The sequence below is a fragment of the Ranitomeya imitator genome, chromosome 2, assembly GCF_032444005.1.
Source record: "Ranitomeya imitator isolate aRanImi1 chromosome 2, aRanImi1.pri, whole genome shotgun sequence".
NCBI classification, from domain to species: domain Eukaryota; kingdom Metazoa; phylum Chordata; class Amphibia; order Anura; family Dendrobatidae; genus Ranitomeya; species Ranitomeya imitator.
Genome location: NC_091283.1, coordinates 698,939,466 through 698,952,176, shown reverse-complemented (window position 1 = coordinate 698,952,176; position 12,711 = coordinate 698,939,466). Strand labels below are relative to the sequence as shown.

Sequence of the window (12,711 nt, the reverse complement as noted above, 5' to 3'; positions counted from 1 at the left end):
TGTAAAGTAAACATGTGGGAAATGTTATTTATTAACTATTTTGTGTCACATATCTCTCTGGTTTAACAGAATAAAAATTCAAAATGTGAAAATTGCGAAATTTTCAAAATTTTCGCCAAATTTCCGTTTTTATCACAAATAAACGCAGAATTTATTGACCTAAATTTACCACTAACATGAAGCCCAATATGTCACGAAAAAACAATCTCAGAACCGCTAGGATCCGTTGAAGCGTTCCTGAGTTATTACCTCATAAAGGGACACTGGTCAGAATTGCAAAAAACGGCAAGGTCTTTAAGGTCAAAATAGGCTGGGTCATGAAGGGGTTAAAATCCTACCTTTCACTACCTCAGCTACTGTGCTGCCCGGTGTGCCTTCATGGGTACAGACTAGAATTAGCTTTGTGGGGTAAGAGATTTGGGGAGTTACACGCCACTTTTAAGATGTGCATCTCAATGAATCAGACTTGTCTCACTCCAACACACACCCTTATCAAGATTTTCGTGAATCTTGATGAATTGGGGCCTTCATGTTCTGCACTTGCTGGTGATGGTATTTGAGAGAGGCCCAATAATTGCTTGATAAGCCCCTTCCAAGAGACAATATAAAAATCATATCGGTGAGAGGTGTGAATGACTAAAGTACATGAAAAATGCAATAAAATGTGCATTTTTATTAATAATAATAATTAAAAGCAGTGAAATACCACAGTCGGCCATTAGATGGTGCCACCAATGTTTGGTAGTAAGTGTAAAGATAATCAAGGTAACACATCATACAAGTTCTGACTGATGACCACAGGTGAGATGGGAAGTCTATTGGACCAGGAATGAATGAGAAATATATAAATGACAGTGGTTTGCACATGATAAGACACGAAGTGAGCACAAAATTGCAAAGTGTGGTAAAGTGATGGTGCATGGGTAAAAGTACCCATTGTTATGAAACAATACAAATTTGTCCAATCATAAAATAACAGAGTATAGCATGAACAATGAAGTAAATTCATGCACTGTCACTTTAATATTTTCACCCATTCTCTATCTGTGCTTACAATCATGTCTCAGCCATGTACTGTCACTTTTTCATTGGATCATGGTTTACAATTTTTCTGCACATACTATCATGGTCTTTGTGTTTTATCATGCCAATGTATATGCAATTTCACATGTCATGAATGTATGCGATGTAATATTTGCACCATGCGCTGTCACTTTATGATGCACTTTAGCTACCATCAGTTATTTTTTATTCTTCTTGTTTTACTTAATTTTTCATGCTATCCTTACCCCTGCACGGTCACTTTACCAAGCTTTGCACTTCTTTATGCTCACATCATGTCTTTTTATCACATCATAACCACGCACTGTCACTTATATGTGTCCATATGTTTGCTCATGCATTCCTGGGCTATCACTTCTTTACACAATCATAGTTTTACACATGCTTTTATTAAGAAAAAAATTACTTTTTATTGCATTTTTCGTGTACTTTGGTCATTCACACCTCTCCCCTATATGATGCTCATTTGTGTGGTGTAGAACCACAGCTTTAGTCCAATACTCTCACTATTTTTAACCCCACATTTCACATGATGCTTCATGTTGTTTCAAGAGGCGTCATACTAGATTGTGCACAATGATGAAGTCATCTCCCGCTACACATTTTATACAGTTTAATGTAGTGGTTTCATGGTGAGGTATAGTCTGCATCAATGCGGAGGCTACTGTATTCCATAGTCATCCTTTTTGGTGAGCATTTAATACCTTACGATGCGAGAAGAGTGAATATCGCTCCAGCAGCTGTCCATTATGACTGATAGCAGATAACATAGCAACGACACACAGTCTATAGAAAAAAATTATTTTATTTCTTATTGCGCTTGTAGCAACACACAAAAAAAACCATCTAGTCTTGTCTGCAGAGTCTCTAATTCTGGTCATCTACTAAAAAGCAGAAGCTCTTTGGTAAATGTTGATCTGTCGTGTGGTTTTAGAATTGCAGAAATGGTGATCAGCATAATTAGGCCAAGACAAGTGAAATGGCAATTTATTAAAAATACAATAACAATGTATGAAACAATACTTCACACGATTCTAGTCTTCATTTCTTTCATTTAACGTAGTACTGGTTTCAATAATCAAGATAGAACAGGGAGAAAGACGCTGGAGCCGTGAGACCAGAATTATCACGTTATCCTTTACGGCCCACAAATAAGATTGTAACCTCATCCATCTACGGTAACCCAAGAGTGCGCTTCTAATGCAAAGTGTGCGGCTAGTGCATGGTATTGGCCAGCCGATCGCCCTAATCTGTCAGGTTCAGGAAAACAGGGAATTTTGAGTAACAAATGTTTTGCTACCAAACCTAGAAAGAAGGTGTGACAGAGCGGACTTTGTAATTTGGGTCCCCACTTGTGTCAGATTTTGTTTTTTGGAGGTTTCAGGCAATTATCTGGAGTTTTACATTATTTTTTCCCACCGGAAGGGATCTATCCAGCTTGAGCAGCCCCCATCTCCGTTCACTCCTATATAGCAGAATAGAGATTATTACTCGAAGATGGATTTTTTTACCTTTTCCAATTGTGAATTATAGAAAAACGTGCTTCTACCTAAAATATGTCACAACTAGTGATGAGCGAGTGTACTCATTGCTCGGGTTTTCCCAAGCACGCTCGGGTGACCTCTGAGTATTTGTTAGTGCTCGGAGATTTCGTTTTCATCGGGCAGCTGAATAATTTACAGCTATTAGCCTGCTTGATTACATGTGGGGATTCCCTAGAAACCAGGCAACCCCTACATGTACTCAGCCTGGCTAATAGCTGTAAATCATTCAGCTGCCACGATAAAAACTAAATCTCTGAGCAGTCATAAATACTCGAAAACCGAGCAACGAGTACCCTCGCTCATCACAAGTCACAATCTGAAAAAATAATAAAAAATTAATATTTTATAACTTTGTAAAGACTTCCCTGCTTTCGTTGCCATTATAGCCAATGAGAATCTCGGAGTTTCACACTTGAATGGAGAAGATTAAAGCGATAATGAGAAGTATTTACAAACGGGCCGATCAATGTGTGTTACTTTACGCTGTGAAATGTTGTAAAATAGCACAAGCCAATAATCCGGGCCCCGCACTTGTTTGAATGACTATTATTGCACTGATGGGAGAAGTCCTACGCAATGTAAGGACATCTAGGGCTTCATTACTGCGCTCACTTCTGTGCAGATGCCACACACAGTAATAGAGAGGGCAGAGGGGTGGATTTGTGTTCTTGTATATGAATGTATATGCGGCATTATAAAGCAAATATAAAAGAATGGTGCATGTGTGATAAGATGTGCGCAGATACACACCTACCTACAGGCACACACATATACAGTACTTGCTAACATTGTACTACATGGAGTACAGGCATTTTCTGAGCTCTCTCCAGTATTAAGGCTTTATGCTACCAGGCCTCTCAGTACCATTTAGTTCCCTTTTTATGCTCAGATTTACGGTATGTTTACTGTCCACTGGTAAGGAGGAGAGATGATATGTCTAACTTTTGTCCAACACTGTTAAATATTAACCATATTACTGCTGGTCAGGCAGATAAGACCTAATGTGCAGGTACGATTGTGCTCTAGAAGGCTTCCAATACTGCCTAATCAGCAAAGTAGGAGGGCATTGCCTGAATGTGAGTGGCAAAGGTCCCATAACCAGAAACAATTGGTCTAAGCCTATTGGCAGCCTACAATCTAAGATCATGGTTCATCTTTTAAGTTGAATGTAATGGCTCATGCCTCCGACTCATTATTTGTCCTGAAGGCTTGCTTGCGCAAATGGGCCTCAATCTCCTCCCGGAAAACCAGCATGCCGAGATGAGGGTGGGATGCCTCATTCATAGCCTTGGACTGTATGCACATCCGATATTGCTCCGGGGTCAGCTCGTCCACACAATGCTTCTCATGCCACAAATGGAACAGGCTCGGCACCGGAGTACGGATGACAATCAATTCCCCGTGCAGATATTTCCTGTACAGGTGAACATCCTCTCCTCCCCACCCTTTCACCTCCAAATCAAATCCACCTGCAAAAAGACAAACAATATTGACCAATCAGAATAGTATGAAATGGTATCTTCACCATCTTAAGGAGTCAAACTAATGGTATATATACTGGGCGGAAAAGGAATTATTGAAAATCCTTGGTAGATGACATGTGCCAGTGATTTCTGCTCTCTGAAGTTACATTTCTTTCTATTTACAGATATTAAACATTTACAGTTTGGATTTAAATCCGCACCGATTTTATTAAGCATTGTATATTTCATTTTGCTTTATGTGTGTGCCCTTAACGTCAGCCTGTTTTGTCCACTTGTCCACCATAATTTTGCTGCGTAAAGATATCACGCAAATGAAATTTTCTGAATGGAAACGCCCTCCGGGGCTTTAGCAGTAATTAACAGGTAGGAACATGGCCACAGAGGTGCTTTATATTCCTCCACTGGTGACAAGACTTTCCTATTAGCAGACTCCACCATAGAGGTATACTGTAAAATATGGTATTAACAAAGGTTTCATCTCCACATACATTTATCCCACATTTACCAGACAACCCCAAAGATTTCTGTTGGAGGGTCCTCGTTGTCAGTCACACAAACATGAAGATCATTTATAGCAAATCCTGCTGGGGGTGAAGGTTTTGTTGCTATGACAACTTTATGAAAGTTTTACAATTCCCTAATAAATGTTTAAAAACCGATCTCCACCACGGACTTGATAAGAGAGCAGACTGTCAGATGTACAGAATGGGCACTACCCGTAGGGTCCAGCCATATGCGAGCCATGACAAACCATAAAACGTCAGAAGATCCACTTATTCTTATTACAGATCACTGTGCTATAGAATCACCTGAACAATGCTACTGTGCAGGTAAAGCAGGCAGTTAAAATAGAAGAAAAGTAAAACAATGCAATGTACAGAACAAATGACTGCCTTACACTTCGACCACTCACCGATAGTCTGGAAATCCGATTTGTACTGACAAGTCATTCCAAAGCCAAAATCTCTCCAGAATCCCGAGTCTTTCTTATGAACCTTGGAGAATAAAACACATGGAAAGGAGTTTGTGAAATCATAAATGGTGATTCTGTCCAAGGTAGGAACATAGCAGTTAAAGTACTCTGCTTAGAATCTGAACTTCCGTCCACGACTCGGACAACCCCTTCTCAATGACAATATTCCCCTCGCCTACGGTATCAGCTCTGTTCCAACATTACGTCCCATGAACCCTGCAGCCAATCAGCGGTCGCTCCATTCCCACTGGGATTTGGGGTTGTGAGAGGACGGCACCAGTTCTCACTTCTTCCCGATGTCAGTTTCATCTGAAGCAAGTGAGAGCGAACTAACCCATTACCAGGCTCTGATTGGTTGTTGGGCTCATGTGACCTAACGTCATGACAGCCCCAGGATACGTGCTGCTGACATCACTGGAATGGAGTAACAGATGTTTTTATTCTATGTGGGGAAATATTGTATCTGAGAAGGGGCTGTCAGAGTAGTGGGCAACTCCTCTACATAAAATGATATGTAACCACTGTTTCAACATTTCCCTTATACCAATAGAACAAGTGGTTATAAAGAAACCGAATATATAATTACAAAATTATTTCTACACTTACTAGGCTCCTTCCACCTATCTCCTACACTGGTCAGCACTCCCAAATCTGAGATAATGTCTTCTGCAGAGAAGACCGACATCAACTTACTGAGAGATCAAATTACAGTTACTGAACCATAGAAATTTACGAAGATGTGAGAAGGAGAAGCACAAAGCGTTGCCCCAGCTACTAAGCTTTCTACTGCTTCACCCCACTGGCAGCATCACAGCTACACTGCTCATTACTTCTGTATAATGCTCTCCATACTGCTGCTACTGAGGGTCCGCTATGGCAAAATAGAGAAGTGGGTGTCATATGGGAGATATAGCAGCTGTTAAGTACTCATTATTGAGCGGAGTACAGAGTAAACCAAAAATCAGAGCAAGGGTGGGTGGAATAACATGCTGTTGATTTTGTTGCTGAAATTTGTGGAACTAAGAATCCGTGCCATTCATCTGAATGCTGCGGTTTCATTATCAATCACTTTCCTGTAATTTTAGTTCAGATGTATGGAACAGAAACGTTTGCAGCCAGATTCCACCCCCCAAAATTACCATAATTACATTGTACATTTGTTCTAATTTGTTTCTTTAATTTCAATAACAAATAATTTCTGTTAAGAAAACGATGTGACCGAGTGTGATGCTAGTGGTAACTACCATCAGCTGCTATAGTACCCGTATAGTATAGTTTTCGCTTTTGCACTTTCGTTTTTTCCCTCCTCTGGCTCCAAGAGCCAAAACTTTCATATTCTTCTGTTGACAAAGCTGTATGAGGGTTTGTTAATGTGACCATATGATGTACTGAAAAAATGGGGAAAAATACCAGGAGTGTAAAACGGTAAAAAAAAAATAAAAACACCATTTCGCCAGTTTTTTGTTTTTATGGCGTTCACTGAAAGACAAACATGACATGGAAATAGGACTCTTCAGGTCGGTACAATTACAACAATACCAAGTGTATTTGTGCATCTTTTTTTTATTTTATGCTTAAAAAGAATTCAGAATCTTGTTTAAAAAAAAAATGTCTCGTGTTGCCAAAACTTTTATTTATTTTTCAGTCTATCAAGCTGGGCGAGGGCTTGCTTTTCTGCGCGCAGAGCGGACATTTTTATGGAAACCATTTTGGGGTACATATAACAATCTGATCACTTGCTATTGTATTTTTTGGGTAGTACGGCAATCGACAAACAATAATTCAGGGGCCGCAATTTTTTCAGCGCATAATGCCTGGTTAAAGTAAGTTCTTATCTTTTTAGATGAGACTCTTTGGACACTATGATATCAAATGATTTGCGATTCTCATTTTAATTTATTCACCTTTGAATGGAGAAAAGGAATGATTTAAACTTTTATAGCTTTTTTTTTAATGTTTAGAACATTTTATTTTTCACATTTTAACTTTCTTTTTTAAGTTTCCTTAGGGGTTTGGAACAGGCAATCGTTCAATTGCTTATACTATATACTATGGTATTGCAGTACACAGTATAATTCCAGGGCCCAGACTGCTGATCTTACCAAGTCTATCACCAACAGTGATAGCTAAAGGATTATCAGCATGTCTACCTCCGGATGCTGCTGTTGGAGACAGATGCTGGCTGTGTAACTCAGCAGACATCTGCCGTATATAGAGAGGACTGAGATCGTTGAGGTATCAAATCTGCTAACAGATTTCACAATATAATCTGCATACATTACTAAATAGAGGTGTTAGACCTGATGCATCTAAAAAGAAATATCACTATTTCATCATCAATCTCTTCCTTTCTTTGTCTCAAACTCAGATATAAAAGGGCTCTTCTGTGTCCTAGGTGCTCAGCCTTCCCTCCTCTCCACAATCTGGTGTCTGGCTGTGAAACAACCAGCTGCAGCACAAGTCTCCACCTTTGCCCTGTTTGCAATAGGAAGCACCACACCCCATTGGCTAATCCCTAATGGCTGACATTAGAAGACAGGGCCTCCTATTTGTTTCAGGATTATGCAGTGAATCCTGCACACTGACCAACAGTCTGGATGAGCTTCTGGAACTTATTCTTTGGTTACTTTATCAACTTATAACTTGCAGTATTATATCAGTACACTGGTTTATATGTTCTCTGTACACATGTAACACTTTACCGCTGCCGAGTTATAGGTGGGGTTACTTATTGTCCAGCTGGCCAATTCAGGAGGAGGTAAGAGGACCCAAATATTCCAAAATTGCAAAAGGGTAATATTTCTATCCAACGTGATTATTCAGCAGAATAAATACCGTTGGTCTATTCCATAATGATACTCCGTTTTTGACTTGTGATGCTTCTGTAAGGAGTGAGGGTTTATCATGTAGCCACAGACAGGTGTACTTACCAGCTGCTGCTCCACAGGAGGTGGCACCTCCAGATTGGCATACACAATAGCAGGATTGTAAAGGCTGAACACCACTGGGTAGAACACCTTCTTACCTACAATAATAAAACAAGAGTATCACATCAGATTATATTTTCCTTTTTAAAAAGGTATACAAAGATTTATTGACTTTTCCCAAGATTTAGATTAACATTTCAGTATTCCGGGGTCTCTTCTAGAGTAAAAAAAAAGAAGAAGAAGAAGCAGCTCCTTCACCTCCTCAGATAGCAGGATTCTACCTTCTGTTTGTTACATTTAACTAATATGTGGCAATGAGAATATCAATTGGTTGGACTCCGGTCCAGCGTCCAGGTCAGTTATACTTGGTGACTAGATGGAAGCCCACAAATCTCTTACCTTCCGGCTTGGCATTTCATCAGACAGGGTTGGTGCGACGTCAACTGTGCGGCAGCATGCTCAGATGTCGTCTTGCCAGAAACCATGCTGGGGAAGCCGGAAGGTGAGAGATCTGCATGCCTGCCATTACCTGCTAGGTACCACTGACCTGGATGCTGGAACAGAGTCCCGTGCATCGATTTGTTTATCTGTCAAACTGATCATATCAATAAGTGTAGGGCAGTCCTCAATGTAGTGAAGAAAGGAGGACTATGGTGGCTGGTGGATATAGCTATGAAACATTCACAAATTACTTGGAAGGCAAAAAAAATATACTGATAATCCAGCCATTGCTCACTGTTAAAGACTCCACACTATGTGGTGCGGTGGACTAGATGGTGTGCAAACAAATCCTGGCGAGAGCCGCAGAGTACAATACTTGTGGCTTATTTTCTCTTGTATTCTTGAAAGCACCTTTAAATGTTTATGAAATATTTGCTCACTCACCAGCTTCTGCATTTAGTCGACACGTGTCCAGAAACCCAGGTGTGAAGTAAATATCAACATCACAGAAGAAAAGCAGAACATTTCCCTTATCCCAGGCTCGAGCTCCTACTTCTAATCCACGTCCCCTGCTGAACTCCTCCTTCAGTGGGATTAAGGTGTAATTATGGAAGTTTGTTTCACTGCGGCGGCAGAAGACAACCGTGCGTTATTACCCATCTACAACATTATAACATTGCATCATAAAGCCCTCTCAAGTGCTGCTGCCGCTATAAACATTTACCCCTGGATAGGTGATAATTAGGGATAGGAGGACCCATGGATGTTCGGGTTCGACTTTTGGTGCTGTAAAGGGGTCTATCTCTCTCACAACTACAGAACGGACTTGCAAGCGAAGTCTGTGTTTGGAGTTCAACATCGGACAATAGGTATCTGGTACTAACCCCGAACTTCACAGTTCAGGTTCGCTCATCTCTAGTGATACTGTCTGATCCCAGGGGGTCCCCAACACTGGACACCCACTGATCACTGGGATACAAGCACAACTGAAATGAAATTGTTACGTTCATTAGGTTTTACTGCCGCTCTGTCCAAACAAGGTTGAAACAGCGCCACTCTTGCTCATGGGCCATGTCTAATATTGCAAGCCATCCCCATTCACAAGAAAAGGGCTAAGATGAGAGAGCAGCTACAGTCCAAGAAAAGGGGTAGTGTTCATCATGAAAAAACAGACCTCGCTTCTTTTTTACTTTTTCATTCTGCACAATAAAAAGTAGCCCTCATTTTAAAGTGAACCTATCCATTATGAGATACGGCCACCACCTTTCAGGGCTCATATACAGCATTCCATAATGCTGTATATCAGCCCCCCGCCCGACCTTGGAGACAAGAAAAACATTGATGTGACGGTGATGGCTGTATCTTATATCGGACAAACCTGGTGATAGGTTCACTTTAATTTCATAAATCAATAGTAAACAACTGGCGCTTTTAAAATTCTAGAGAGGGAGGAATAAGAAGGAGCTGGACGGTGATGCAGACATCCTGCTGCTGCCAGTTGAGCCGATACAACAGTTAGGCTGTGTGCACACGTTGCAGATTTTTCGCGTTTTTTTCGTGATAAAAACGCAAAAAATACAGCATACAATATGCATCCCATCATTTTGAATGAATTCCGCATGTTTTGTGCACATGATGCGTTTTTTCCCGCGAAAAAAACGCATCGCGGTAAAAAACGCAGCATATTCATTAATTTTGCGTTTTTTTTGCAGATTTCTCACTATAAAATGCATTGGGAAATGTCTGGAAAAAAACGCATCAAAAACCCACCAAAAACGTGTAAATAACGCAAGCAAACTTCTTGCAGAAAATTTCAGGTTTTTCTCAGGAATTTTCTGCAAGAAATCCTGAACGTGTGCACATAGCCTTACAGTTCCCCATAGAACTGTATGAGCACCAACCGTCATCTACCTCAGTAATGGGAAAGTCGGTAATCACTGAAAACAGATTTTACTTGTGCATCAAGAAGTTTGAGAATGAAAGATCAACCAGGGGGACAGACAAAGAAGGGTATTTCTCTGATAAAATAAAAACGAAGTAATTTATCTTAATGTTTATTATTGATTTATGAAAATAATAATAAAAAAAAAATAAAACGTTTACTCCTAAAGAAAGAGTAATCTGGTGTAGACTGTGGCAGCGCTCCTGCCATGTTGACTGCCTTTCCAGGCTGTTAGTCAGTATGCGCGTAGGTGATGGCGGATGCTAGAATGAAGTGTGAGAGGTTACTGTGGATTAGGCCGACTTCTTTCACCCTAGCTTTAACAGGTTGGACTTACATTTCTACATTCTTAAGGATATCTTCCACCTCTGAAAAGCCTTTCTCACCAAAGTAAACGACAGTCAGGTAAGTCCTTTTATCTTGCTGTATACATATTTCTCTAAAACAGAACAAGTATGTTTATATTACATATACATCAAAACATTCACTGCGTAGCCAAAATAACTATGGGAACCACCCTCCTGTCCACTTAAAGGGACTCTGTCACCTGAATTTGGCGGGACTGGTTTTGGGTCATATGGGCGGAGTTTTCGGGTGTTTGATTCACCCTTTCCTTACCCGCTGGCTGCATGCTGGCTGCAATATTGGATTGAAGTTCATTCTCTGTCCTCCATAGTACACGCCTGCACAAAGCAATCTTGCCTTGTGCAGGCGTGTACTATGGAGGACAGAGAATGAACTTCAATCCAATATTGCAGCCAGCATGCAGCCAGCGGGTAAGGAAAGGGTGAATCAAACACCCAAAAACCCCGCCCATATGACCCAAAACTGGTCCCGCCAAATTCAGGTGACAGGTTCCCTTTAAGAGATGTCTAAAATGAGTCACGAAGGCCTGCAATCTGCGGAGCTCACTGACTCACACGGCAATTACGTGACCTATCACTCTGCATACTTGACTAAGAAGCCACATTTTATCACAATTATTAAGCATTTAATGCATAAAAAAATCTTATTTTTTCCAAATTCATTTTTTTTAGAACTTTCATAAGAAAATACTTTTTACGATAGTTTGCTGGTTAGTTTGATATAAGCTACAGTGGCATGTCAAAGTTTGAGCACCCCTTTGGATCTGTATCTTCACCCTCAGCTGGGGGCTGCAGTCTGCTAACATCAGAGATGTGCCCGAAATTGCCCAATTCCAGCTGAGCCTTTTCAGTGTTCAGGGCCGATTCACAGAGTGAGCGCCCGTTTCTTTCTTTGACACTAACTTCTTGGCATCTTTCCGTCTAGCAGGAGGGTCATCAAGATGAATGTCTGCAGAAGCTCATTCTATTTACTTGTGGGATGAGATCTCTGCGAGTTCACAGCTAAGAGTGTGGACGCATTGCTCTAACATCAAAAGGAATCCAATGAGGAAAGTTAATGTAGTTGTACTTGACATGGTTGTGTTGTTACCTTGTGACTGAACGTCATATACATCTACAGATGCCCACAGAACAGGGTATAATTTGCTTATCGTTGCTGGTGCAACTGCTGAGACACCCAGCAATCCAGAAATGAGAGCACTGTAATCTTGAGAATGGGTCTCTGCAGCCCACGGCCAGAATGGAGCAGAGGTGCGCATGCTTGGCTATTTCTGCCAGTCCCTGGCAGAATGAATGGAGTAGAGATCAACCAAGCACACTTAAGGTACCGTCACATTAAGCGACGCTGCAGCGATCTAGACAACGATGCCGATCGCTGCAGCGTCGCTGTTTGGTCGCTGGAGAGCTGTCACACAGACAGCTCTCCAGCGACCAACGATTCCGAAGTCCCCAGGTAACCAGGGTAAACATCGGGTTACTAAGCGCAGGGCCGCACTTAGTAACCCGATGTTTACCCTGGTTACCATTGTAAATGTAAAAAAAAACAAACACTACATACTTACATTCCGGTGTCTGTCCCCCAGCCTCAGCTTCCCTGCACTGTGTCAGCGCCGGCCGTCCGTAAAGCAGAGCGGTGACGTCACCGCTGTGCTTTACGGCCGGCTGGCGCTCACAGTCAGTGCAGGAAGCTGACGGCGAGGGGACAGACACCGGAATGTAAGTATGTAGTGTTTGTTTTTTTTTACATTTACAATGGTAACCAGGGTAAACATCGGGTTACTAAGCGCGGCCCTGCGCTTAGTAACCCGATGTTTACCCAGGTTACCAGTGAAGACATCGCTGAATCGGCGTCACACACGCCGATTCAGCGATGTCTGCGGGAGATCCAGCAACGAAATAAAGTTCTGGACTTTCTGCTTCGACCAACGATCTCACAGCAGGATCCAGATCGCTGCTGCGTGTCAAACACAACG

At 41.3% G+C, this 12,711-nt stretch overlaps 1 protein-coding gene across 2 annotated transcripts in view; it reads right to left on the bottom strand.

The window, feature by feature from the left end:
* Positions 1-1,849: 1,849 nt before the first annotated feature.
* CSGALNACT2 (chondroitin sulfate N-acetylgalactosaminyltransferase 2) overlaps positions 1,850-12,711 on the bottom strand; it is a 110,594-nt gene continuing 99,732 nt past the window's right edge. For both annotated transcript variants that reach the window (XM_069753112.1, XM_069753111.1), the window contains 5 exons: positions 10,711-10,812; positions 8,876-9,054; positions 7,994-8,088; positions 5,004-5,085; positions 1,850-4,075 (listed from right to left, as the gene is read on the bottom strand). In XM_069753112.1, coding sequence (XP_069609213.1) covers positions 3,783-4,075; positions 5,004-5,085; positions 7,994-8,088; positions 8,876-9,054; positions 10,711-10,812 — 751 coding nt within the window. In that variant the 3' untranslated portion in view covers positions 1,850-3,782. The remainder of the gene's footprint in view (positions 4,076-5,003; positions 5,086-7,993; positions 8,089-8,875; positions 9,055-10,710; positions 10,813-12,711) is intronic.